Source organism: Pleurodeles waltl, chromosome 6 (genome assembly GCF_031143425.1).
Source record: "Pleurodeles waltl isolate 20211129_DDA chromosome 6, aPleWal1.hap1.20221129, whole genome shotgun sequence".
Classification (NCBI taxonomy): domain Eukaryota; kingdom Metazoa; phylum Chordata; class Amphibia; order Caudata; family Salamandridae; genus Pleurodeles; species Pleurodeles waltl.
In genome coordinates this window covers 946,526,312-946,552,699 of record NC_090445.1, presented here as the reverse complement: position 1 = coordinate 946,552,699, position 26,388 = coordinate 946,526,312, and the positions used below count along the sequence as shown (strand labels likewise).

At 49.0% G+C, this 26,388-nt stretch overlaps 1 protein-coding gene across 2 annotated transcripts in view; it reads left to right on the top strand.

Annotated features, from left to right (window-relative positions):
- The window catches only part of CFAP46 (cilia and flagella associated protein 46), a 1,580,346-nt gene that overhangs the window by 84,792 nt on the left and 1,469,166 nt on the right, over nt 1-26,388 (top strand). For both annotated transcript variants that reach the window (XM_069239769.1, XM_069239768.1), the window contains exon 4: nt 3,466-3,590. In XM_069239769.1, coding sequence (XP_069095870.1) covers nt 3,466-3,590 — 125 coding nt within the window. The remainder of the gene's footprint in view (nt 1-3,465; nt 3,591-26,388) is intronic.

Sequence of the window (26,388 nt, the reverse complement as noted above, 5' to 3'; positions counted from 1 at the left end):
GTATGTCACATGTTGCAAATCGTAGAATCGTTAGTGACAGCTTATCAATCGGTATTCATGCACACAGGGCGATGCAACATAAACTCAGGTGCCTGTTTGGATGCCTGGCCCACAGTAGGGGGGATAAGAGAACCAGACGTGTTCCTATCATTAGATGCAAAAAAGGCATTTGATTCTAGATGCTGTGTTGGAATGCAGATAATGTAATGGTGTTATGATGCAATGTTTGAAGACTGGGTAGTGCTATGGGCTTTAAGGTGTTGATTCACCATCACGCCTGGAGGCGCACCATGGGTTTCCTATGTGTTATTATGACTCTACGATCTTTGAAATCAAGGCAGAATCTACCTTAAAACAGTTCTAGGAAAGCAGTTCAAAGATAGCAGTGAAATATTCTCCACCTTTGGCATGCTCTTCCTGGCCCACCAGTTCATTAACAATACAAGATGTTAAGGAATTACTCAAGGGACCTGGTTTAGCTCCAGAGGAAGCCGTCTGAGACCATTCAACAGCCCTTCCAGCCCTTTTGAGGCTCAAGAGGCTTGTTGGTGGCAGAGACTGGGGTCACCAACTACATGGTCAGTCATCCTATTCATCTTCACCTGTCTCCAAGCCACAACTGAGTCCCCCTGATTCCCCCTGGAGTGGTCTGTAGCCAGTAGGGGACAGAGTACAATTGTAACTACGAGCTGATGTGCAAAACCTTGCACCAGGTTGTTTGTTATGCTCTTACATTTCCATCAACTCCACCCGTGTTCCTCCTATTTCTGCTCAGACTTCAGCAGAACAGAACATATCTTTATCTTTGTCAAGGAAGTTGTCAGTGTGCACCAGTGAGGTGATAGAGAGGGTCAGTTTGAGGAGGGGCAAATATTGCTACTTCATTACTTTGTGGTGACCATGAAAGAGGGCAGACTCTGGTCAGTTTTAGCTCTTTAGTCTTAAATACCTTCTTTCAGAAGTATAAATTCCAAATGCTGACTCTGGCTCAGGTCCTTTCTGTCCTAGATCCTGGAGATTAGTTTGTGTCTTTGGATTTGCAGAACGCGTACTTTCATGTACACATCCTGCAGTCCGGCTTACAGTTGTACTTCTTCGTAGGGATGGAAACATTCTAGTTTACTGTCCTGTCCTTCGGCCTCACATCAGTGGTCAAAGTCCATCTGCAAAGGTTGGTGTTTTCCTGTACCTTGGCAACTGGCTGTCAAAGGTGGGCTCACAAGAAGGTAGCAAAATGATTGTCTACAGGCAGTCTGCAACTACTTTCCCTGAGGTTCTCCATCAATGTGCCAAAATCCTATTGTTGGCATGTAATCAGGATTCCCTTTTAATGGTGGGATTCTGGACCTGGTAGTGTTCAAGGCTTTTCCATCCCCTTAGCGAGTCCTGGACATTCAGGATATGATCTTGATGTTTTGTACTCGATCCTTTATTCTGGCCTGGGGTGGGTTTGAGGCTTTTATGTCCTCCTGGCCTTTGTGCATCCTGCTGGCGCCTCATGGGCTCTGCATTCAGGGTGCTCTCAGTCAACATCCATGTAACAGATGAGGCAGCCCAGGAGCTTTGATGGTGGATGAAGGATATCCAAAATAACTTGCGGCTCTCCGTTTTCCCGACCCGTTCCACAGCTGACACGTCACGATGCATTGACTTTGTGCTGGGAAGTCCACGTAGGTGAGATGAAGATCAGAAGACTCTGGTATGTACCGGTGCAGTGACACCACATCAGTGTTTTGGCAATGTGTGCCGTTACGGGGCTCTCAAGGCCTTTCTACCTTCCATCAATGGCAAACCTGTCTGAAGGATGTCTGGACCGCTATGTGGTACTGCATCAGAGCAGCATGGATTCATGTGTGTTGGTCCAGAAGTGCTAAGGGTCTGACACTGGCTGGACTTGCACGGGGGCTCTTTGATTGACAACCATCTGATAGGATTCCTGAATGCCAGAGCAGAAAAGTTCAGCAGAAAGCAATTAGCAGACCACAAGTGGCCTCTTTTTATTGAGGTAGCTCAAGATGTCTTCGCCATGTGGGGCGTGTTTTGAGTAGATCTTTTCAGTAATGCTCATTGTCAGTCTTTTGCACTCTGGTGTTTCCGCATCAAGGTCCCAAGATTCAGATGGACTTTGGTCTCTTATATGCGTTTCTGCCTCTGCTTCTCCGAATCTGAAGAAGTCGGAAATGACCAGACTCAACAGATCATGATGGCGCTGTACTGGGCTTGTAGTATCTGTTACTCCGACCTGCTGAGTCTGAGCATCATCCCACTGCTCCATCTACTTCTCCAGGTAAACCTGTGCTTCAAAAAACAGGGCAGACGCCTTCACTATAAACTCCACAACGTGCAACTCCATGTATGGAGACTGAGGGGAACCAACTAAGTTGGATAGATCTATCTGAAGGATTGATGGGTGTCAACTTCTGTGTTCTCCTTCTGTACAGGAAATCTATCTGTTCTGGACATTGGGTGAAGTTTGTGGCTCAGTACGAGGACTTGAGGGTCAGTCAGCCGCAGGCTAAACTTTTTGGTGTAGTTGTGTTTGTTTTATCTTTGGCTCATCAAGAACGTTCCGTGGGTACCATTAAAGAATACTTGTCATCCTCTCAGCATTTGTACATTTTGCTGATCAGCCATCTCTGTTTAAGTACCCATTTGTGATTCATTTGTTTTAAAGGGATTACATATGTTTCCTTTGGCACATTTTGTTATGCTGCAGTAGGCCCATAGTTTCGTACATAACTTCTAAATGTGCCCACTTTTCGAGGCTACTCACAGCTGTTCTTTGAGGCTAATGACCCATAAGATTTTATGCCTCATTGTGATTACCCCTGGTCACCATGTCGGTGAACTGCAGGCACTGTCAGTGCAGCTACAATATACCATCTTCTATCCGGATAAAGTGGTCTTTCGGACTCTGGAATCTTTTATACTTTATGTGGTGGAGCCTTTTCATTTGGGGCAGTCCATCATGCTTCTTGTTTTCTTCTCCGTTATATCTCTGTAAGGAGATGAGGTTTCATCAGTCTGACCCTTATAGAGCCCTTTGCAATTATATCAACTGAGGTGTATTAACCATCTTTTAGTGGGGTTCGCCGGTGTTAGGAAAGGAGGGACAGTCAAGAAATGGACTTTATCCAGATGGATCATCCTCTGCTTTGTCATTTAGGAGCCTCCATAGGGCCTTCAGTCTGTCTCTGTCAGAGACAAGGCCACCACTCTGGCGATCGCGCTCATTTTTTTTCTCCATTTAATGAGGCAAGAAAAGTCCGGTTGGGAGTTTACAACTGCTAATAGCTCTAACTCTGAGAAATGCGAGACCCGTTGCATTGCAAATGCTTGTTTCATTTTGTGTACCATTCTGTTTTGTTACTTTGCCCCTCAAAACCCTTGTCTCTCTGTATCTATAGTGTCCTCAGCTTGTCATAGTTATTTTCTGGTTTTAATAAAGTCGTTTTGTTTTCATAGGAAATGATGCATTGAATATGGCTTACAAATTGATGAAAGACGCCAGCACAGAAAGATCTGCCATTGATTCCTCCGATAGCTTCAGCTCAGATTTGTATGTACTGTGTGCAGAGCAGGCTCTTCAGGTAATTAATTTGTATTCTTTTGTATCTGATGATAGTGGTTGAGCACTTGATAATCGCTAAAAACAACAGATGATGGTTCTTTTTCACAGAGCTTCAAACCAGTACATTAAAACTTATATTTGCATTTAAACGGGTATTGAATAATATAGCATGTTGGAACATGGGATCTCCCTTAGTGGACGTTCAAAGAGCATTCAGTAGCATACATGAATGATGAAGGAATGAGATTTTGAATCTCGGAGATAGTGATCAGGGCTCTGCTCATAACTATGCTTTCTCCCTAGAATTTTTTAGTGTCAAGCTGATTGACGAAATTATTGCCTGATGTTTAGCGCATCAGATGAGCTTAAATGCCACACTAGAATGGCAAACATTGCTCACACTTGCTCAGCGTTAGGACACCCTTATGGAGGAGAAACGGTCTCCTTCGGACCCTTCACCCTCTGGAAATCGAGGTGGCAGCCTTAGGGTGAGTAGCCAGTGGTCCAGGGGATCATCACTACCTCACCATGATGTTTTTCTAAAGGGAAAATGTAGGAAAATGCCACTTTTGGCATGGTTAACCACTACCTTTTTGCCTTTTGTTGATGCCACCTTTGATTGAAAGTGTGCTGGGACCCTGCTAACCAGGCCCCAATACCAATGTTCTTTCCCTAAAACTGTACCTTTGTCTCCACAATTGGCACAGCCCTGGCACACAGATAAGTCCCTTGTAAAAGGTACCCCTGGTACCAAGGGCCCTGTAGCCAGGGAAGGCCTCTAAGGGCTGCAGCATGTATTATGCCACATTGGGGACCCCTTACTCAGCACATGCACACTGCCTCACAGGTTGTGTGTGCTTGTGGAGAGAAAAAGACGAAGTCGACATAGCACTCCCCTCAGAGTGCCATGCCCACAACCCACTGCCTGTGGCATAGATAAGTCACCCTTCTAGCAGGCCTTACAGCCCTAAGGCAGGGTGCACTATACTGCAGGTGAGGGCATAGCTGCATGAGCACTATGCCCCTACAGTGTCTAAGTTAATTCTTAGACATTGTAAGTGCAGGGTAACCATACTGAGTATATGGTCTGGGAGTTTGTCAAACATGAACTCCACAGTTCCATAATGGCTACACTGAAATCAGGGAAGTTTGGCATCAAAGTTCTCAACACAATAAATCCACCCTGATGCCAGTGTGGGATTTATTGAGAAATGCACACAGAGGGCATCTTAGAGCCCAACTGCTAGTGCTAGGATGACCAGTCTCTGCCAGCCTGCCACTTCCAGACAAGTTTCCGGCCACATGGGGTGAGTGCCTTTGTGCACTCTGTGACCAGGAACAAAGCCTGTCCTGGGTGGAGGTGCTTCACACCTCCCCCTGCAGAAACTGTTACACCTGGCGGTGAGCCTCAAAGGCTCAAGCCTGGCGTTACAGCGCCCCAGGGCACTCCAGCTAGTGGAAATGCCCACCCCCCCCGGACACAGCCCCCATGTTTGGCAGCAAGTCCGGGGAGATAATGAAAAAAATAAGTAGGAGTCACCCCCTCAGCCAGGTCCACCCCTAAGGTGACCAGAGCTGAAGTGACCCCCTCTTTAGAAAATCCTCCATCTTGCTTTGGAGGATTTAGCCCAATATGAATAGGGATGTGCCCCCCTCCCCAAAGTGAGGAGGCAGAAGGAGGGTGTAGCCATTGGCTATTGTGCCCCAGCCCTAACACACCCCTAAATTTAGTACCCTGAACCCAGGAATTCTGATTCCTGACAACCTACAAAGAAGAAGGACTGCCTAGCTGAAAAACCCCACAGAGAAGAAGGAAGACAACTGCTTTGGCCCCAGCCCTACCGGCCTGTCTTCAACTTCAAATAACCTGCACCAGTGAAGCATTGTGTGGGCCCAGCGACCTCTGCCGACTCAGAGGACTGCCCTGCAACTACAAAGGACCAAGAAACTCCCGTGGACAGTGGACCTGTCCAACCAAGAAAGAAGAAACCATCTTTAAAGGGACTCCCACCACTCCAGAAGTGTGAGTCCCCACCACTCTGCACCCGACGCCCCTGGCCCGTGTCCTGAGAAAACAATGACCCAGAGAGGATCCCCAGGTGACTCTGACCACATGTCCACCCTGGGCTAACCTCTCTGCACCCCCATGATGATGCCTGCAGAGGGAATCCCGAGGACCCCCCTGACCGCGACTGCCCGGGACGAAGAAATCCGACGCCTGGAAAAAGCACTGCACCCGCAGCCCCCAGGCCCGTGAAGAACCGACCACCGGTGCAGTAGTGACCAGCTGGCAATCCTCACCCTTGCCCAGTCGGTGGCTGGCCCGAGAAGCCTCCCTGTGCCCTGCCTGCAACGTCTGAGTGACCCCTGGGTCCCTCCATTGAAATCTATTGCAAAGCCGACGCCCTCTTTGCGGACTGCACTCGGCTGCCCCTGTGCCGCAGAAGATGTGTTTTGTGTGCCTACATGGGATCCCCCCCCCCCCACTGCACTACTAAACCTCCTGATCTGCTCCCCGAGGACTCCGATACTTACCTGCCAGCAGACCGGAACTAGAGCACCCCCTGTCTCCATAGGCGCTCTTGTTATTTGGGCTCCTCTATGACCTCTTCACCTGACCGGCCCGGTGTTGCTGGTGCTGAGTGTTTGAAGTTGACTTGAACCCCCATTGGTGGGCTACCTATGCCCCAGAGACTGAACTTGTAAGTGCTTTACTTACCACATTAAACTAACTGTACTTTCCTCCCCCAGGACCTGTTGAATTTTGCAGTGTGTCCACTTTTAAAATAGCTTATTGCCATTTTATGAAAAACTGTGTACATTACTGTTTTGGTTCAAAGTCCTAACTTTACCTATGCAAATTACTTTACATTTAATGTACTTACCTGCATTTTGAATCTTGTGGTTCTAAAATAAATTAAGAAAATAATATTTTTCTATATAAAAACCTATTGGCCTGGCGTTAGGTCATTGAGTGTGTGTTCTCATTTTTTGCTTGTGTGTGTGTACAACAAATGCCTAACCCTACCCTCTGATAAGCCTAACTGCACGACCACACTACCACAGATGGAGCATTAGTATTATCTATTATTGCCTCTGTCAAACCTCTTGGGGAACCCCTGGACTCTGTGCACACTATCTCTCATTTTGAGATAGTATATACAGAGCCAGCTTCCTACAGAAAACTTTTATTATTTAAATGACTACCCCTTAAAAAAAAAAGGTTTTGGTTTGGCAATACAAACACAGGGATGGTGGTCTGCTTTCACTTGCAGGTCACCATCCCTGTGTCTGTAGCCAATTGCAGTGCTTCGCAAATTGTGACCTGTCTAATTTACATTCATTAAGCAGGTCCTTCTGCGCCCACCCCCCTAAATCACAGCCCTCCCCCTGCGAATGTTGACTTTTGCAATACATAGATCAGTTGGAAAAATTGGATACTGTTTGCAAAAAGTCGGTGCACTATTAGGAACCTTCTTTTACAACCAGAATATTAGTACACCTGCCCCGTGGTTCTACTGTGCATAGAAGCAACATTGTTGTGTCATTAATGTCAATGAAACATTTGAAAAAAACACTAATGAAATGGTCTGCAGGTGTTAAGAACGTTTAAATATTAGTCTTGCATTTGGGAGGGGCCTAAGTTGAAGATGTATAATATTTAGGGTGTGCTGTTAACATCCCTTTTTGCCCAGTTGCATGTGTGCAATTTGGCTATTTGCTTCCAGCCTCCCCAGTGTTGATTGAACCTTCCTCTGCATTCTAGAGAGGGTGCATTTTTTTTTTTTTTTTATAATTATTTAATGAGTTGCAGACTAATATATACGCTCTTCTGATGTTTGCATCTCGAGTAGGGTTTTTTTTAATTCTTTTTTATTTATTTATTTATTTTACTCGCCCTCCCATCCATTTGTGCATGGCATTTGAAATGGCTGCAAGAGCTGCGTAGTACGGATGGGTGGAATTGGCGGAATTTGATTCTGTGAAATCATGCAGAATTACATTAAAATTCCATGAGAATTCTTGGCGGGCGGAGTGGACATTTGCTGCTATTTTCGTAGCCCAAAATGCACCCTTGCATCCAAAAATGAATGTGAGTATGCATTTTGCTCTAAGAAATAGTGCTACCAAATGCACGTAAACTGCATATCTCCCCGGTGCTCTTATAAACTCTGCAGTGATTACTGCAGAGTTTGTAAGGCCGCCAAAGAGTATGTACTGCTGTGCATACTCCTCAGTGCCCTTACATATTCTGCAGTGATTACTGCAGAGTATGTAAGGGTGCTGAGGGGTATGCACTGTAAGTGCTTTTGGTATTTGGCACTGCTGTGCATACCCTTCTGTGCACTTATACTCATAGTATATAAACCTTATACACACTGAGCGTGTTAGGGCCAGAAGATAGAGCGGTCCCTCTAGGTTTAAAATTCACTGGAGACTAAAGTGCAGTGGTTTTTAAACATAAAGGGACTGCTCCGTCTTGCAGCCCTGTTTAAAAACCAGACAGTGCTGACAAATTGCGGCAGAATTTGTTAGTAATTCCAGGATACAAGAGTAATGCAGAATTACTAAATTCCTCTAATTCTGCTGGCGGAATAAAAAAATTCCGCATACCCCTAGAACAGAGGCGCAAAAGTGGATCCATGAGGACTGTTGTCTGTGCAGTTATTGAGTTTCCATCTTTAGTACTGCTAATAACACTGAATTTTGAAACAACTTGTGTATGACAGTGAATGTACCTGCTTACAGAAGGCAGTGATTAGGATTCTGCTAGAGATTCTTTCAGAAGTTACAGTTTTACATGCATTTGTCACTAATAATGAATGAGAGCCTTTTGTGCGGAACAGGGAAATGACAAATTGCATCTTCTCACATTTAATTATGCACAAAGAACGTGCGAATGTCTCTTTTGCTAAATATGTAATCCTGTCTGTTATTAGTTTTCAGTGCGCTCGTCCAAACTGTCTAAGTAAATATAACTAGTCCGTTTTTATTGTTTGAGCAAAAAGATCAGTGTCTTTTCCACATTTGTAGTGCCCTATCAGTGATAATTGGCCTTAGCCCTTAATGATAACATGTTTGATAAAAGGGGCCCAAAATCGAAATTGTGACACTGAATACAATTTAAAAATTACCTACTTACTAATTAATTATTCAAATAGTTTTCGGTGACCTTCGTTCATTGAAAGATTGTACAAAACTCGTTGTTGTTGCATTACCCAATATTCTTGAAAAAAAAACACAATTCACACTTTTTGGTCTGTTTCTATTTAGAGAGAGGAAATTACACTGCTTTTTGCTGCTGGTTGTAGATAAAGCGATAAAAAATCACCTAAAATCCCCCTAGATGCAATTCAGCACATTTGAGCACACCAAGGCAAATTGTGCCTTATTTAGACAGTGGTAGACGTCCCCGTAAAAGGAAGTGTCACTTAACCGTCCGTCATGTTTAAAAATTACCACTTGCTTGGCATGGATTTCTGTACTATGAAGTGAGCCCACCCCCACACCAGCTGTGAAATTTGCCTACAGACGCCCAAGTACACTGAAAGCTTTTATGAGGAGCTTTACACTGCCCATAGCCCTTCTTAATGTAGGGACCCGTGGAGAGCAGACGCAGTCTAGTCTCTCCACGGGGGCATTTGGGACAGAGGAAGTGACACACCAGGACAGGGATTGGCTGGGGCTAGGTGGGGGGAGGGTCTAAGGGTGGGAGTATATAGGAGGAATGGGATTAGGGGGACGGCCTCTTCCGCGACAGCCTGCCGCGCTGTCATGAAGTTGGCCGTGGGGGGCGGCTTTAATGTTGGAAGGTAGGGGGTGGGTTGCCGGGTTTGGGGAACTCGCGGGAGTGCGGGCCGTGCCTCGCGATGTCGGCGTGTTTGGGCAGGCAGATTTGCCCAGGTCCGTTGCGCGAGACTGAGCCTCGGGGGGCAGGGTGCGCCAGAGACATTTGTGCGGTGCAAGGCAAAGAGGTGGCTGCAGCCGCATGCAGGCTGCCGCGAATGCGCGGTGAATGGATGCTTTTTGGTGGGGGGTTTGCAATGTCCACCCAGCCCCCCCCCCCACCTGGTTTTGCACAAATACGGCCCCCGCAGAGGGCGGCACGCTGCATGTTCGTTTTTCTTTTTCCTGGCCAAGCATGCTGGCCTGGGCAGGGGTTTTTTCCACGGCTTGGATAGCACACACCAGCTGTGAGGGGCCCAGAGGGTGGGAGCAGAGGAGGGGAGGGGAGAGCTGGGGGGGCTCTGCCCAGTTTCAAAAATGTTGCTGGTGGGGGGGGTGCGGAGGGGAGAGGTTACACGTTAGTATACAGGTTATAAAGGCATGGGGCAGGCAGGGAGGTGAGGCATGGTGGGGGTTGGGAGCCCACAAAAGTGTAGCAAAACAATGGGGTTTCAGGTGCGCATCTGTGCAGGGCTTCCCCGGGCTGAGCATGTCAACGGCTGGGGGGAGAGCGCCGGTGGGGTGGACAGCAGCAACTGGGGTGCTTAGGCCCCATACGGTGGGGCAAAAGCAATGATTGGCGGAGCTGTTAGGGGACATCGGAGACTGTAGGGAGGTGGGCCCAGATAGACGGGGGCAGCAGGGGGCAAGTGGTCAGGTCGGGAAACGGGGGCGAAGGTGCGTCCGGGTCAAGAGGGCCTGAGTCTAGTCAGTAGTAGGTGGGGGTGCCGCAAGATTATCTCGGGAAGGGGCAGGAGGCTGGAGCGGCCTAGGGGGCAGTCAGAGCACGGGGAGTGCATGGCGCACACGGCCAAGCAAATAGCGGAGAGTCGAAGGCAGCAGTGGAGGCTGGCAGAAAGGTAGTGAAACCAACGGGGCGCAATACGGCCCTTGGACGTTGGGCCGAAGCACTAGAGGGGTCTCCGGCGGCCTTCTCTACAACGTGGGAACGTGGTTACCACACAAATGGCACACACCATGAGGGGTAAGGAGCTGAGAAGGGCGTGATGTGATGTTTTCTGAAGGTGCTAAGGACGCATGTGGGGGAAGATGAGGATGGGGCAATTTCAATTAGGAGGTGGTTTTGGATGTTGTGAGGAAAGGGGGAGCCACGAGCAGGTGGTGATTTGGAAGCGGGAAGGGGAAGGGGAGCAGGTGCGGCGTGCCCCCCCCTTTTCAGTTAAGGTGTTGCAGAATTCCGAGATGGAAACAGGGAATTTTCGCAAGAGACTCGCAGTCCAAAATCCATGGTGGACGCAGGAGCATGCACACAGTGGTGCCAGGTATTTGGTGATCTAGTGGTCCAGTGTGATATTTTACTGGGTGGCTACGGTGCCATGGCATATTCTTGGGTTTGGGGGATTACTCCATACATGGAGTGCCTGGTACAGGTGCAACACAGGCAGAGCGCAAGGAGGTGGGTAGTGGATCAAGAGTCAAAAGGTCTGAGTGGGGAGAGACGATATAAATATGGGAGACCGAGGGTAAGGAGACAGAGAGGGGGTCACAGGTTTAAGCCGTGCGCATGGGTTGGACAAGGCTTTTGGTTTTTCATGTGCGGAGTAAACTAAAAAGGATGTGGGGAAGCAGGAAGGCGTTGACGTTCAGGCTGCTTCCTGGAGAAAAAAAAAAAAAAACATTTTTAAATTGAACAATTAAAATAACAATTATATATATAAAAATGGATGCATGGGTATGGTCCTGGCGCACTAGCTGAAGGGGGGGTCATCAACATCATTTCAGTTTGGGTCACTGGGGCCCGAGTTTTTGACGCTGGGCTGACAATTTGCGGTCTGCACCAGAAGTGGCAGTTTCGGAAATGACGGAGAGTACAAAGAAAGGTCATATGAAAAACTTGGGAACATGCAAGTGTGGCAGTGGGTTGTGTGGTTTTCCTCCCGAAAAGTGGTACTTCAGCTTTGTACGCACCCGTCATGGATGGGGAAGGCGTTGGTGAATGATTTCATCATGTGGGTGGAGACGCAGGTGGTATATGCGCTAGCGGATGAGGCTAATCGGCTCATTCTGGGGTGTGGCAGAGGCGCTGAATGGGCCGAAGGCGACAGTTGAAGCGACTGTCGATTTGAATACTTATGGGGAGATCTGTTACAGTGCTGAGAATTGCTTTTGGGGGGGGGCAATATAGGGGGCAGGAGTGCTCATGGAAGGTGTAATCCACTGTGCTTTCTCTGCAGCCTTTGGTACATTTCTGATATGGTTTCCTTTCACAAAGGGAGTGGACACCGGTCAGGGCTGCACTGGTGAGATGATTTCTCTTTGAGGGATGGACACGGCTTTGGGGTTGTGGGCTTGAGATTTGCAGGTTTTCGAGCAGCTCGCAAAGGGGAGTGGTATTTCTGTGGTTCCATGGCAGACAAAGGGTACCGGGGGGGTACTGACAATGGAGAATCAAACTGGACACGGTGGCCTTCACGGCAAGACGCCACGAGGCATGGCAGGGATTTTTCTGGGCACTATGCAGTGGAAGGAATTACTGCGATCAAATTTATATGCACATGGGGGGGACAAGGTACGTGGCAGCCGGGTGGGATTTGTTGAGATGCCGGGTGCATACTTTTAATTTCCTGAGGGGCCGGAAGATGGGTATATGGGTGTGGAACACGTTTCTAGCATGGTTTTACACAGGGTATACAGGGTTTTTGGCGAAAACAGGTACTGTATGGCAGGTGCGGATATTGCCTGATGCGACAGGGGCTGCTGGGGTGTTGGCCAATTTTGGGGATGGACGGTACAGCACGGCAATACGGCTGGAACCAAATTTGTTAAGACGGGAGTATGGTGTACTAGAGGTTTTTCCACTGCTTGTGGTTTGGACAGAGTGGGGAGAGAGGTTGGCCACTCGAACCATCAGTTTTCACATGTGTGGAATCTGAAGGTAGTGTTTTTGTTGAACTGACAGAGGGCAAGGGACTTTAGGGTGCTGCATCTGCGGTGGAATTTTCTGCATGCTTAAAGGCTTTGCTCCACAAAAATTTTCAAGGCAGCGCGCGTTTAGCTGCCGATGCCCTGGATCGTTGAAGGTGGTAATAATTTTGGAAGCCTGGCTCAAGCAAGAACGAAGGCAGGTCAGGGTTTCTGGAGGAATTTTTGGGAACAGGGGCGTGGATGGTCATTAAACGGGCCGAAGGGTCGTTAGCCCCACCCATGCAGAGAAGTTTCCCGCTTGACACGGTTGGTTTTTCAGATTTGGTAGGTTTGTGACGGGGCAATTTGGGGACTGCTGAGCCGTACTATAGAAAGGGAGGGTTTACGTGGTTTTGTTTTGGGGTTGGAAGGGTTTGCCGCACGTCACAAGGGTGGACAAGTGGGCAGGTGTTTTCTATGGGCATTTTGTTTACAATGCTATCCCGTTGACAACGATATTGTGGAAAGGTTGATGGGGGTTGGGAAAAAAAAAAAAAAAAGGGACCTGGGGTAGGGAACAGCAGTGAACAAGGTTTATTGCGTTCGTCCACCGGTTTGAAATTGAATGTATTGCCAATATGCTGGTTGGGTGCACTTGAAGTGGCACGGTCAGCTTCGGCAGGGTAGATAGGTTTGGGGCTCATCTGGGAGTTTAGGAGTTGACTATTGGAGGGAAGTCGGTTAGCAGGTGTGGGGGGGTCAGTTGGGTGGCGGTTGGCAGGATAATTGGTATTTTTGGTATGTATATATTTAAAAAAAATAAAAATGGGGGGCCAGGAAAGCAGACATGGGGAGCACAGAGGGAGTTGCAGCAGCATGGCTGGTATGTGAATGGGGGACAGTTTCGGGACGCACGGGGTGACGTGAGGGAAGGAAGCTGTTTGTCGGGCAAAAGGGGAAATATCTTATGCATTTCCATTTGATGACCGTTTTGAGGGTGGCATTGTCTGGGTTAGGCAGTAGGCCAATTGTCTGCGTGTTTTTCATTTATGTGGAGCAGCCACGGTGGCAGACAGTTTATGTTGGAGCTGGTTTTCCTTCTGGTGTGTTGGGGGTGGTGGTAAAACGCAGTGTCCGTCAGGTGGGGGCATGAGCAGTGAGAGTCAGGGCAAGAGGTATAAGGGCATGGTAGCGGAAGCAGAAGGGGGGGGTTGTGATAGTCTACCTTTAAACTATGGTGCTTCTTTGCAGATTAGTCCACCATTAAACTATGTTTTCTTTGCAGGATGCATAAGTGGCCCTGGGTAAGAGGACGTGGTTCCATTACGTTGAGCATCATCAGTCATGTGCGAGAGGGGATATATGCAGAGGGGCAACTTTACAGAGGTTTGCTGGACCTTTGGGGTGGCCATCACAACATTTTTGTGGGAGGAAAGAGCAACATGGAATGGGGAAGCTTGCATTTCTGTGATGCCTATTAGGCCAACATGGGGCTGTTTGGACAATTTGGTTACACCTGGGGAGAATGGCCTGGTACGGCTCCCTGGGGCTCACCCTACGGCAACACATGCAACAGGGCATGGCGTCTGTTGCCCAGAATGGGCATGGAATTTGTGTTGTCTGGACTAAGCGGTCCTCAAAAGAAGATGGTGAGGGGCAATGAAACATACCCTTGAAAGGGGTTTGGAGGAAGATCAATCTGGCTATGAAGGTTTTTGGTTGGGATTCATTACATGAGTGATGGAATGTGAGGGCATTTATGGTGAAGGAAGCGGGCACTCCAGGGATGACGGGGTGCAATTTTTCTGAAGACGGGGGATGCATATTACATTATGGTACTGTGTCAAAAATAAAATAAAAAATGATGAGCTGAATGGCTTAAGGTTGCAGTGTTGCTGTGGGTTCGCTGGTGGGGCAGCAAAACGCCCAAGAGGGGTTTCTGCTGGGTGGCAGTAGATGGGGGAGGGTGGAGAGCCAGATGCGGGCCTGGCCACCCTTCCACGGGGAGAAGAAGAAACAGGTGAAGGATGACAGAGTGGGGGATGCCCGAGACAGGCAGGGGACGGAAGGAAAAGAGGGATTTGTGGGGGAATGCATGTGGATGCTGGAACGGAGGCAAGATTGGAGGAAGGAAGTAAAAAGGAAGAATGGGGAGAGTTCAAAGGGGGAGGTTGAAAGGTCGATAAGTTAATGTTACAGTGTATATCAATGTTATGTTATGTTTGCAATCCTGTCCTAATAAATGGCCTTTTACACTAATAAGTGAGTGTCGACTATTATGTCCCGATGTAGGGACCCGTGGAGAGCAGACGCAGTCTAGTCTCTCCACGGGGGCATTCGGGACAGAGGAAGTGACACACCAGGACAGGGATTAGCTGGGGCTAGGTGGGGGGAGGGTCTAAGGGTGGGAGTATATAGGAGGAATGGGATTAGGGGGACGGCCTCTTCCGCGACAGCCTGCCGCGCTGTCATGAAGTTGGCCACCCACCCGCCCTACATAGGGAATAAGGTAAAGTGAATTGGGGCTAGGGTGATGGGGCAAGAGCAAAGGGGGGAGCATGCCAGAGTTGGGGCAGGTTTGCACAGTGGTAGCAGTAGATGGGGGAGGGTGGAGAGCCAGATGCGGGCCTGGCCACCCTTCCACGGGGAGAAGAAGAAACAGGTGAAGGATGACAGAGTGGGGGATGCCCGAGACAGGCAGGGGACGGAAGGAAAAGAGAGATTTGTGGGGGAATGCATGTGGATGCTGGAACGGAGGCAAGATTGGAGGAATGAAGTAAAAAGGAAGAATGGGGAGAGTTCAAAGTGGGAGGTTGAAAGGTCGATAAGTTAATGTTACAGTGTATATCAATGTTATGTTATGTTTGCAATCCTGTCCTAATAAATGGCCTTTTACACTAATAAGTGAGTGTCGACTATTATGTCCCGAATGCAAGAGTACTAGTTAAGGAGGGGTTTCAACATTTGGGGGTGGATTCCGTTTGGAAACATGCAAACGAAAGGGGGTATTTTAATATTGATGACCTGAATTTGACCTCTCGCCTCGGAAGGACAACGCCCACTTAGTCTGAAACCGTCAGGAATGGAACAGCTCCTCTTAGCAGACCTAATTCCCTGTTCCGACCTAAAGCTTGTATCCTGACTTTTTTCCTTTTTGCTCACCATTTTTGTAAAGTAGTCAAGAAGAAGGTTTCTATGCAAAGGTGTTTGGGTGAGGCCTCAGACACTTTTGCTTAGGATTGCAGGTGAAACTTCTGTGTGTGACTGACTGAAACCTTTTGTTACTTTATCGGCTGCCGCAGGGAAAAAGTGTCTACCAAAGAGAAAATGGCTTAGAGAGGACCCGTGACATGCAGGATAAAGTCCAGATGATTGGAGAGGGATTCAAGTGGTGGTGGGATGGTGGTGGGGGGGGGTCAAAGTAAGACTGAAGCAGATACCAAAGAGCCCAAAGAGGGTTGTAAAATGATTGCTAGAGCTTAAAAAAAACATTTTACAACAAAAATCCTTTAAAAAAACTTTCAAGGATATTGCTACCTTTATAAGAATGCAGTGGACACCCTTTGTATTTCTAATGGGTAAAACATCCGAGTTATTATTATTATATATATATATATATATATATATATATTTTTTTTTTTTTTAAATAATGAGGAAGTCGAAGAGCTGCTCCAGGCAGTAGTGTGGTGTGCTTAGATTCTCACCTGCACAGTTACAGGAATGTGAGGTGGTTAATGAGGATTAGGTTGTCGAGTTTTTGGTCAAGATGGCCTATTTGTCCTCCATTTTGGATCCCGGTCCGTGACTCTCCGCCGTGCCTTCATACTATGACATAGGGCTCTCTTTATTGAAAATGGTTTTGGTGAAACCCCTGTAGAGGTGGCACTGATGCCTGTCTTTGAAAGCTCCTTTATGCAAAAAACCACAAGACCATCCAGTAAGATGTTGGATGTTAAACAGTCATAAGCCTGTGTTCTTACCTAAACAAGGAAGTACGATTCCTCGACTCCTCTTGGGTTGCGAGCAGTGGCAGCCACCACAAATTTCAAGGGTGGAGGGGAGTAAAAAAAATTAAAACACATACCTGTCTTGCTGCCGACGCTGCTGGCTACCTCGCTCCTCTTCTGTCCGGCTCCTAATGGTGTCCCAGCAGTCCCTTGGAAACCAGCACAGACTCCTGATGCTGCTCTCATGCTATACAAAGCATGAGAGCAGCATCAGTATTGGTCTTAGCGGCTTGGTTTGCCACTCAGGCAGTGCATGGGATTCTGTGCTGTTCCTCCAACCCAGATGCATGCATGTCATTTTGTCAAGCAAAAGACAGCTGGCCAAACTTACATGCACACTTTTAAGTGCAGGCCACTCCTCCTCCCCTTCCCATTGCCCGGCCTCACCCGTCCCTGCACAAGGTGGCTCAGCCAGCAGCTGAAAAATAAAACAATGATAAAATATTGTTTTATTTTTCAGCTGCTGGCTCTTAGCTAATGGGGCGACACTCCTCTGCCATTGGGGAGGAGCAGCCGCTGGAAGCGGGATGGCATACATTCCTTAATTTTTGGGGAATATTAGCTGCCTTTTCACAGTTGCTCACTGACCATTGATTCGCAGAGCAGATGCACTGCTGGGAGTTAATTTGTTAGTAAAACCAGGATTGCATTCTGTTCTGTTAGGACGAAAACAGTGAGGTTTTGAATTTTTTCCATCCCTGCACTTATCACCTGCAAAATTCCTCAGGGTTCACCTCTTCTCATATGTTATTTAATATCAGTATGCAGTGGCTGACTGGGTTAGTTAAGAAGCATAAATTGGATTTTCGACCGTATGCTGCAAGCACCTAAATAGGCATACAAAAGGAGAGGTGGTGAAAAACAGAACAGCATATTGTTTTAGTGAATATCCAGGAGTTAATGCGCCAGAGTTTGCTGGCAATCAGTTGGGCCTAAAGGTTAATACTGATGTCAAGGACATCTTAAGTATTTTGGTCGCCCTGGGCCAAATGTATCTCGGGGGCCCCTGTTCGGAACCGCTCTGAAAATATAATCCAGTTTCAGCTTTTCATGCCCTCTTTATTCAGGTCACTATCATTGCACAGGTTCACTGGTCCAAATTCTAAATGTGTTTCCATCTAATATATTCAGGAATAGCGATATGTGTTTTCAATATTCTAACATGGCATCAGCTCGCTAATATTGCAAATAATCTCTGCGACCAACTGCTATTTCTCAGATGTGTGTTCCTGTTTATATCTAAAAGGAACTTTTTTGTGGATGTTCCATGGTGTTGAAAAACCAACAGCATTAGTCTGCAAAATGACTGTAACAGATTCCCACACATCACTGGTATTAAAACAAAATGGTATTAAAAACAATCTAGGTTTAAGAATCATTCAATATCTTCAGGAAGTACTTTGTGGAGAAAAGAGATGATCTATCATGGGCCCCCCTGAAAGACTGGGGCCCTGAGCCAGAGCCCTCTTTGCCAAAACCGTCTCTGGCTGATGTGAGCTTTGGTCACCCCAGTGTTTCTATGTTCATGGCCTACCCTCCTTGCCACAGCCCAGCATAGAGGACAAGTCATGATTTAATCACCTGCCCAAGCTAAATCTTACAGCAAGGGGCATCTTAGCCCTGATCATCAGGCATTCATCTCCTCAAATTGGCCCACAGTTCTGTCCAGACAAGACTATGTCCCTCATTTTGACACTGGCGGTAGGTTCCGCTTACCTCCATGCCAACTGCCACCAACATACTGCCGCCGTAGTGGATTACCGCTACCTGTATTATGACACACACATAGCAATCCGTCACTATACAGCCACACAAAAGTCCACCAACCCAAAGGTCAGTGATAAACTGGCGATATCCAAACCCACACCGTTAAGCCAATGGAACTACGCCCCCAATATTTTGACCCATGAATCACCACGGCGGACATTCAATGGTACTAAACCATTGGCGGTACATACTGCCACGCTCAAAATACACATACACATACAAAACAACACTACATTGGATATTTCAAATAACACACACCTGAAATGCATACACACACCACAGCCACACACCCACACCACTATACAAAACACACCCACAGTACCCACAACCCTTAACGACTAGAAAGAATTGCCAACAGAGAGAGATCCAGCAAGAGCACCCACAAAACCAGAGCCACAAAACACCATCCTTGCACCTTACAGCACACACCCCAATACATCACCCCACACACCCTTACCCACACCACTCACATTAAACCCATGGCACCACAACAACACCCCAGGTTGTCAGAGGAGTAGCTAAGGGTCATGGTGGAGTAAATAATCCGGGCAGAGCCACAGCTATTCGGATCACAGGTGCAGCAGACATCTATCGCTAGGAAGATGGAGTTATGGCAGAGAATCGTGGACAAGGTCAAAGCCGTGGGACAGCACCCCAGAACAAGGGATGACATCAGGAAGAGGTGGAACAACCTACGGGGGAAGGTGTGTTCCGTGGCAGCAAGATACCAAATAGCTGTACAGAGGACTGGTGGTGGACCCTCACCTCCTCCACCACAACTAACAACATGGGAGGAGCAAGTCTGGGCAATCATGCATCCTGAGGGCCTGGCAGGAGTAGGAGGAGGACTGGACTCTGGTAAGTCAACTCTCTATTACTATAAACCCCCGACCTGCATGCCATCACATACCCCCACCCCTACCCTCACCCCACCACCTCCCACACACCCCACCCATCCCAATACCAAGCCCTGAATGTAACACCAATGCATGGACACCCATCGTAGACCTGCAGGGACAACTATCACCACTGCATGCACACTAGAGACAGTCACCTAGCCCACCAAATAACAACTCACACAAAGGCTAATCTGCCACGGCAATAACAACCATAGAGGGCAACACACCCATGCACAAGATGTCACACGCAGAAACAATAACACTGCATTTACATCCCCACAGGTCTCCCAGTTCACGTCACTGGAGAAGAGGTGCCAGCAACATCCAGTCCCCCCAGAAGAGGCCCACAGTGATGACAGCAGCTCTGCTCGCCTGGATCTAGATGACCAACCTGGCCCATCAGGGATCTCCAGATGGTTGGTTACCCAGGCACAGTCCCATACCACCACAGAGCCTCCCCCCTCAGGCAACACCAGCACAGCACCCACCCAGCAGGCCCATACCTCTGTCCCCAGGACATGTCAATCAGCAGTGTGTCCACCACTACAGGGACCCCAGAGCACTCCACAAACACAGGGCAATCAGGGACCTGGGGGTCAGTGGCAGTGGGCACACGGTTCAGGGGACAGAGGCACAGGACAACAGGGAAGCTGGGAGGACTGCTGTGTGACAGGGGGAGGACAGGCCCAGGGAACCGACTCTCTGAAAGGCACTCACATACATCCTGGGAGCATACCACCATTCCCAGGAGACGATGGGCCATATCCTGGACAAGTTGCAGGAGAACCAGCGGCTGCAGGAGGAACAGTACCTGGGGATCAGGGAGGACCTGAAGGACATCAACACCACCCTGGTCTCCATTGCAGGGGTGCTGGCAAACATGGCCAACACTATGAGGGAGGCAGTGGCACGCCACCAGGCCCCTACCACTAGACAAACCGATGAACAGTCCTCCACCTCTGCTGCCGCTAGTTGACAGGAGGCTCCGCCACAGGACCAACGGGCCACCAGCACCCCTCCCCCTGCAGAAGGAGAACCACCCTGCAAATGTTCCCTGCGATCCAGGCAGAAGCGAGATACTATTGCCAAGACCCCTGCCAGGAAATAAGACTCTCTTTAGTGTCACCTTTGTGTCTCACTCTGTTACCCTATCCACCTTGAACTGCCATTGCTCCCCTTCCTATGCCCCATTGGACAATGCATCTGTGATACAAATACACTGAACTGTATCTTGGACTTTCCTCCACCATTGCCCGAGCCCATTGCACATCCCCATTTACTTCTTAACACTTAAATAAACACCCTTTGAAAAATACGAGTATGGGGTATGTCAAAATGATTTAAGTATGTATTTGTTTAAAAAGGTTCAAACATTGCTATTAAACTGTACAGTAATGTATACATAGGAATGACCTGTAGTTGGCTGCAGTCAACACACCAGGAGCCAGAGTGGGGCACAGATATCTATAAATAGAGATGCTAAATTGTACAGTGAGTGGCCATAGAAGTGGGAAAATCAGCCTGCCAGTGACAATGTCAAATACAAAACTGTCAATGTTAAATTTAATTACAGCGTCTTACCTGCTGCCAACATACTGCCGCCGCAGCGGATTACCGTCACCCATATTATGACCCACACATAGCAATCAGTCACTATACAGCCACACACACAAGTCCGACAACCCAAAGGTCAGTGACAAACTGGCAGTAGCAAAACCCACACCGTTACGCCAACAGAACTACGCCCACAGCATTCAATCAATCAATCACTTGTAGAGAGCGCTACCCACCTGCTAGGGCCTCAAGGCGCTGAAAGGAGGGTGGGAGGCACATGGGTTCTTCTTGTTCACCCATGTGCCTCATTGTAACGTTCCTCTGTCCTTGTCCTGGGATTACTCACCGGGGTCAGTAGCCATGAGAGGTTGGGGTAACCAGAGTCACCTGAAAATCACAAAACTGTCAATGATATCTTAAGTTACACTGTCTTACCTGTGTGTCATTGTAAGTATTGACGTATGATTGCACTTCTGTTGTCCTCATCCCCATCCTCTGCCTCCTCTTCTTCACTGTTCACAGGGTCCACTGCTGCCACACGCCCATCTCCAGCCTCATCCTCCTGCAAAAAAAGGCACCTGGCGATGTAAGGCAAGGTTGTGCAACATACAGCATGCCACGATGATCTGGCAGACCTTCTTGGGTGAGTAGCACAGGGATCTACCTGTCAGATGAGGCAACGAAACCTGGCCTTCAGGAGGCCAAATGTCCTCTCTATAATTCTTTTACGCCCATGTGCCTCTTTGTAACATTTCTCTGCCCTTGTCCTGACATTCCTCACAGGGGTCAGTAGCCATGAGAGGCTGAGGTAACCTGAGTCACCTGCAAATATCGAGGGACAACTGTTAGACACACACTAACCCTTAGGGCCCACACCATACCCATACACCAACATATACTGGGTGGGAACCAGGGCCCATCTATTAGACACACCCAGTGCCTCTGGAGTTGAGCCATCACATATGGGATGCTGCTATTCCTCAGGATAAAGGCATCATACACAGACCCAGGATACTTTGCATTGACATGGGAGATGTACTGGTCCGCAGGCACACTATCTGCACATTCATGGAGTGAAAGCTCTTTCGAATTCTGAACACCTCTTCATTTCTCCAGGGGGGTGGTGGACGAATGCAATATGTGTACCATCTATTGCCCCATTGATGTTGGGTATATGTCCCATTGCATAGAAATCAGCTTTTACTGTGGCCAAATCCTCCACCTGGGGGAAAACAATGTAGCTGCGCATGTGTTTAATAAGGGCAGACAACACTCTGGTCAGCACTATTGAGAACATTGGCTGTGACATTCCTGCTGCCAAGCCCACTGTCACTTGGAAAGAACCAGTTGCCAAGAAATGGAGCACTGATGGGACTTGCACAAGAGGTGGGATCCCAGTGGGGTGACGGATAGCAAATATCAGGTCAGGCTCCAATTGGGCACATAGCTCTGTGATTGTGGCCCTGTCAAGTATGTAGGTGAGGATAATGTGCCTGTCCTCCATTGTTGCCAATTCCATCAGGGGTCTGTACACGGGGATGTCTCCATCTCCTATTCATCCGCAGTGGTTGCAATCTATGGCATAAAACGGTGAGCAGCTAGTCAGTATCTCATAATTCGAACCACTACACTTCATTGCATGTTGTGATTTTAACTTTATATAGTTGGAGGGGTCCAAATGGTGCTTATGTGTCCTGTGAGGCAGTTAGGAGCCATGGCCTGCACACACCCCTGAAATGCCGTCCGCCTGTCCTGTATGGAGGGACATATGGAAATGATGTACTTCCGCTGACGTTGTGTGCCGTTGCGGGAGGAGGTTGAGAACCACCGTGCAACTCCTCATTGGTTATTATTGGCCCCTATGGGGTACAGTGGCCAATGGCGATGTACGCCGGCGGTGACGGTACACACCGCCGCGGATGTGACTGCCCTTTTCTATCTGTTCACTCACTTGCTACCTGACCTTCAACAGGAGAGGACCTACACTGCGAGTGCTGCTGTGACCTGTGTCTGGAACCGACCATGGCTCGTGTCACTGGGGAAAGGGCCCCTGTCTTCACCTCAGAGGAGTTGGAGAGACTGGTGGATGGGGTCCTACCTTAGTACCGAATGCTGTATGGGCCTCCAGACCAACAGGTGAGTACACTGTGAGCACAATACATGGGGCATGAATGCATGGAGTGCTGTGTGTGAAGGCCTCGTAGGGGGGTTGGTGGATGGAACATGACGCAAAGTATTAGCAGACGTTAAATGTCACATGAGATTAACCAAGTAGTAAATAATCAATTCACATGCAATACAATCCAAAAGTTGCCATTATTTATAACAAATCAAGTCAACAAAATACATAAGAGTACTGAGCAAGATATATAGAATCTATGTTACAAAAATCCAATCACAAGTTAATTAGTAGTCCATTTTCTAATATAAGTCCTAACATTTCCTCTGTTTCAAATGGGAATCCAAAATATATTCAAGATATCCAAGCACGATCCAATCCAATTGTGAACTGTCCTCTATTGGTATGTCCGTCCTGTCGTCAACACGTGTTTCATCCGGGGGGTACCCCTGGATTTCATCAGGACCTCCTCACAAGATATCTCCAATTATTTAAATTATGGGTTCTTAGCTTACGTAAGTCCTCGACATAAACTTCCTATGCCAAGTCTCTAATGATTTAATAAGATTCAATCTCCATTGGTATCCCTTTCGCTCTCCGTATTTGTATCTCTCGTGATTTCCAAAATTAAAGCCGCACTAAGCGAGTACGCTGTTCCGAGTGTCAAAAAACACGTGTTGACGACAGGACGGACATACCAATAGAGGTGGGGTGGGGTGGGGTGGGGTGGGGTGGGTTCCGAGTGGTGGGGTGGTGGGATGTGGGCCTGTGGTGGGATGTGGGCCTGTGGGTGTCCCTAGGTCAGGCCTGACACTGCAGGGTAGGTCCCATTTTGGGCAGGGTCTGGTGTAAAATTCCTCCACTACTGGCAGGGGTCTGTTGGTCTCAGGTATGCTGCAATTGGCGTTAGGAGCCCCTGTCCATGGGCTGGTGACTAACATTGTGAGTGGTAGTGCATTGCCTAGTGCGTAGGACTGTTCCCTGTGTGTGTGAGGGTGCTGTGTACACCAACAGTGGTGTTGTTGCCACCATTGACCAAGTGTATCCTTTGTCTCTCCCCCTCCCCCTTTTTGTTTTGTCACCCTGTCCTTCTGTGCATTAGCGTCATCTGGCGGAGGAGCAGAGGCACCGGTGACAGAGAGCTGCATCCCACAGGACCCAGGATGCCGAATCCACTGACTGTGAGGGCACCAGTGTGATAGAGGGCAATGGGAGCACCACGGCAGAGACTGGAGGGGATAGTTCTGACAGTGATACCTCCTCCGATGGAAGCTCCCTGGTGGCGGCGGACACCTCTGTGCCCACCCCAACTACAGGTACAGCTGCCAACCCCTGTACAAGCACCGCCCTCCCAACAGCCCCTCAGCGAGTTTCCCATGCCTGCTCACCCAGGAGGGTGGGCAACTCCTTCACCCCAGGCACCTCAGGCCCTGTCCCAGTTAGCCCTGCTGCCTTGAGTGAGGAGGCTGTTGACCTCCTGTGATCCATCTCTGTTGGGCAGTCAACCATTGTGAATGCCATCCAGGGGCTGGCACCCCAAATGCAACAGACCAATGCATTCCTGGAGGGCATTCACACTGGCATGGCGGCCCACATAGATCAATCCAGGCTCTGGCCTCCTCTCTGATGGCAGCCATTGTCCATGTTTCTAGCCTCCCCCCTCCAACTTCCTCAACTCAGTCCCATTTCCCTCAACCCCACCCTATCCCAAGCACACAGGTAGACCAGCATGCACACAAGACAACACACGAGTGGCTCAGGCAAACACAAGCACCACACATCATCCCACAGGCACTCACACAAACACCATCCAGAATCAGCCATACCAACATCCACTGCCTCCACTGTGGCCCCCTCCTCCTCGTCATCCACCTCCCTCCCAGTAGCGTCTACACTCACACCTGCATGCACTACATCCACATCCACTACCACCATCACCAGCACGCCAATCACTACACACCCCTCACTGGCAGTCACCACCCCCACTTCCATGCACACGTCCCCTGTGACCTCTCCCACTGTGTCTTGCCCAAAGTGCACAAATGCAAGCACTCAGACACCCATCAGCTATCCACCTCACAACAGCATCCAGCCCATACACCTGCACCCAAACACAGCAGACTGATACCTCCTACAACCACTTACTCTTCCTCCACTCCCAAACCTTCACCGTCTTCCCTAAGAAGCTTTTCCTCTCCACCGTTGACCTCTTCCCTACCACTCCCCCCCCCAGGCCTTCACGTTGGGCCACGGTGGTCAGAACCCAGGCGAGCACCTCAGCCACCCAGTCCATGCCACTGTAGTGACGACAGATACTCCAGGTGGGAGAGGATACCTGGCACTAGGCAGCTACACTGAAAGGGTGCCTGCACCAGCTGCCCCGATGAAGGGCAAGGAGCCACCACCAGCTGCCCCGATGAAGGGCAAGAAGGCACCACCAGCTGCCTTGATGAAGGGCAAGAAGGCACCACCAGCTGCTACGGGGAAGGGCAAGGGGCCTGCACCTGCAGGCAGGGAGGACAGGAGGCCTGGTGCTGGGACTCATTTGGAGCCCCCACCACCAACCATGTTGGTTCAGCCATCTGAGGCTGCAAGGGAAGGGCTGGAGCTTCCCCCACCACTGCCAGCAGCAACAGCCCCAGTGGGCAGCCGTCCAAGGCTGCAGGGGGAGGGCCGGAGCCTCCCCCCTCCACTGCCAGCACCGCCACCAGCACCACCACTGCCACCAGTGAGAAGCTGTCACCGCTGGCGTACAGTGTGTAGTCCTGCGTCCACTGGCTGTTTTGCGGCCTGGCCCCAGCAAATCCTGTGGGTGTGGCACCCAAGTGAGACACTGTGCCCTTGCACTCCCCAAAATCTGCATCACTGGGCACAATGCCTCCTCCAGAAACAGTGGAAGAAGCCATCCAGTCACCCCATCCTTCCCAGGATGTAGAACACTGGGCACAATGTCCCCTCCAGAACCAGTGGAAGAAGCCATCCACTCACCCATCCTTCACAGGATGAAGAACACTGGGGACAATGCCTTTCCAGAACCAGTGGAAGAAGCCATCCACTCACCCCATCCTTCCCAGGATGACAAACACTGGGCACAATGGCCCTCCAGAACCAGTGGAAGTAGTCACCCACTTGAGAGACTTTGGCCTTGCATTCCCCAGGACCAAGCAGTGGGCAGACCACTCACTTGAGAGACTGTGGCCTTGCACTCCCCAGGACCAAGCAGTGGGCAAACCACCCACTTGAGAGACTATGGCCTTGCATTCCCAAGGACCAAGCAGTGGGCAGACCACCCACTTGAGAGACTGTGGCCTTGCACTCCCCAGGACAGCGCACAGGGCATGGAGCCCCCTCCAGGAACAGTGGCGCTGTACCATATTCTGGCTGAGATGCCCCACCCATCTCCCCTCCCCCTGAAGTGCCTGTCTGTTTTCGACCTGATGCCCCTGCAGTGTTCTCTCTGTGTTGTTGCAGGAGTGAGGTGGGGCCTTGGCATATGTATTTTGGCCCTGTGGCCTACGGACATTGAGGACTGGGCAGTGTCCCTACATTTGTACATATGTATATACGTTTGATTTTCACTGCACTTCTTCATTGTATTTTTACTAATTACACTCACTTTCTTCAATTAATTTTGTCCTTGCATTATTCCTGAATGGTACG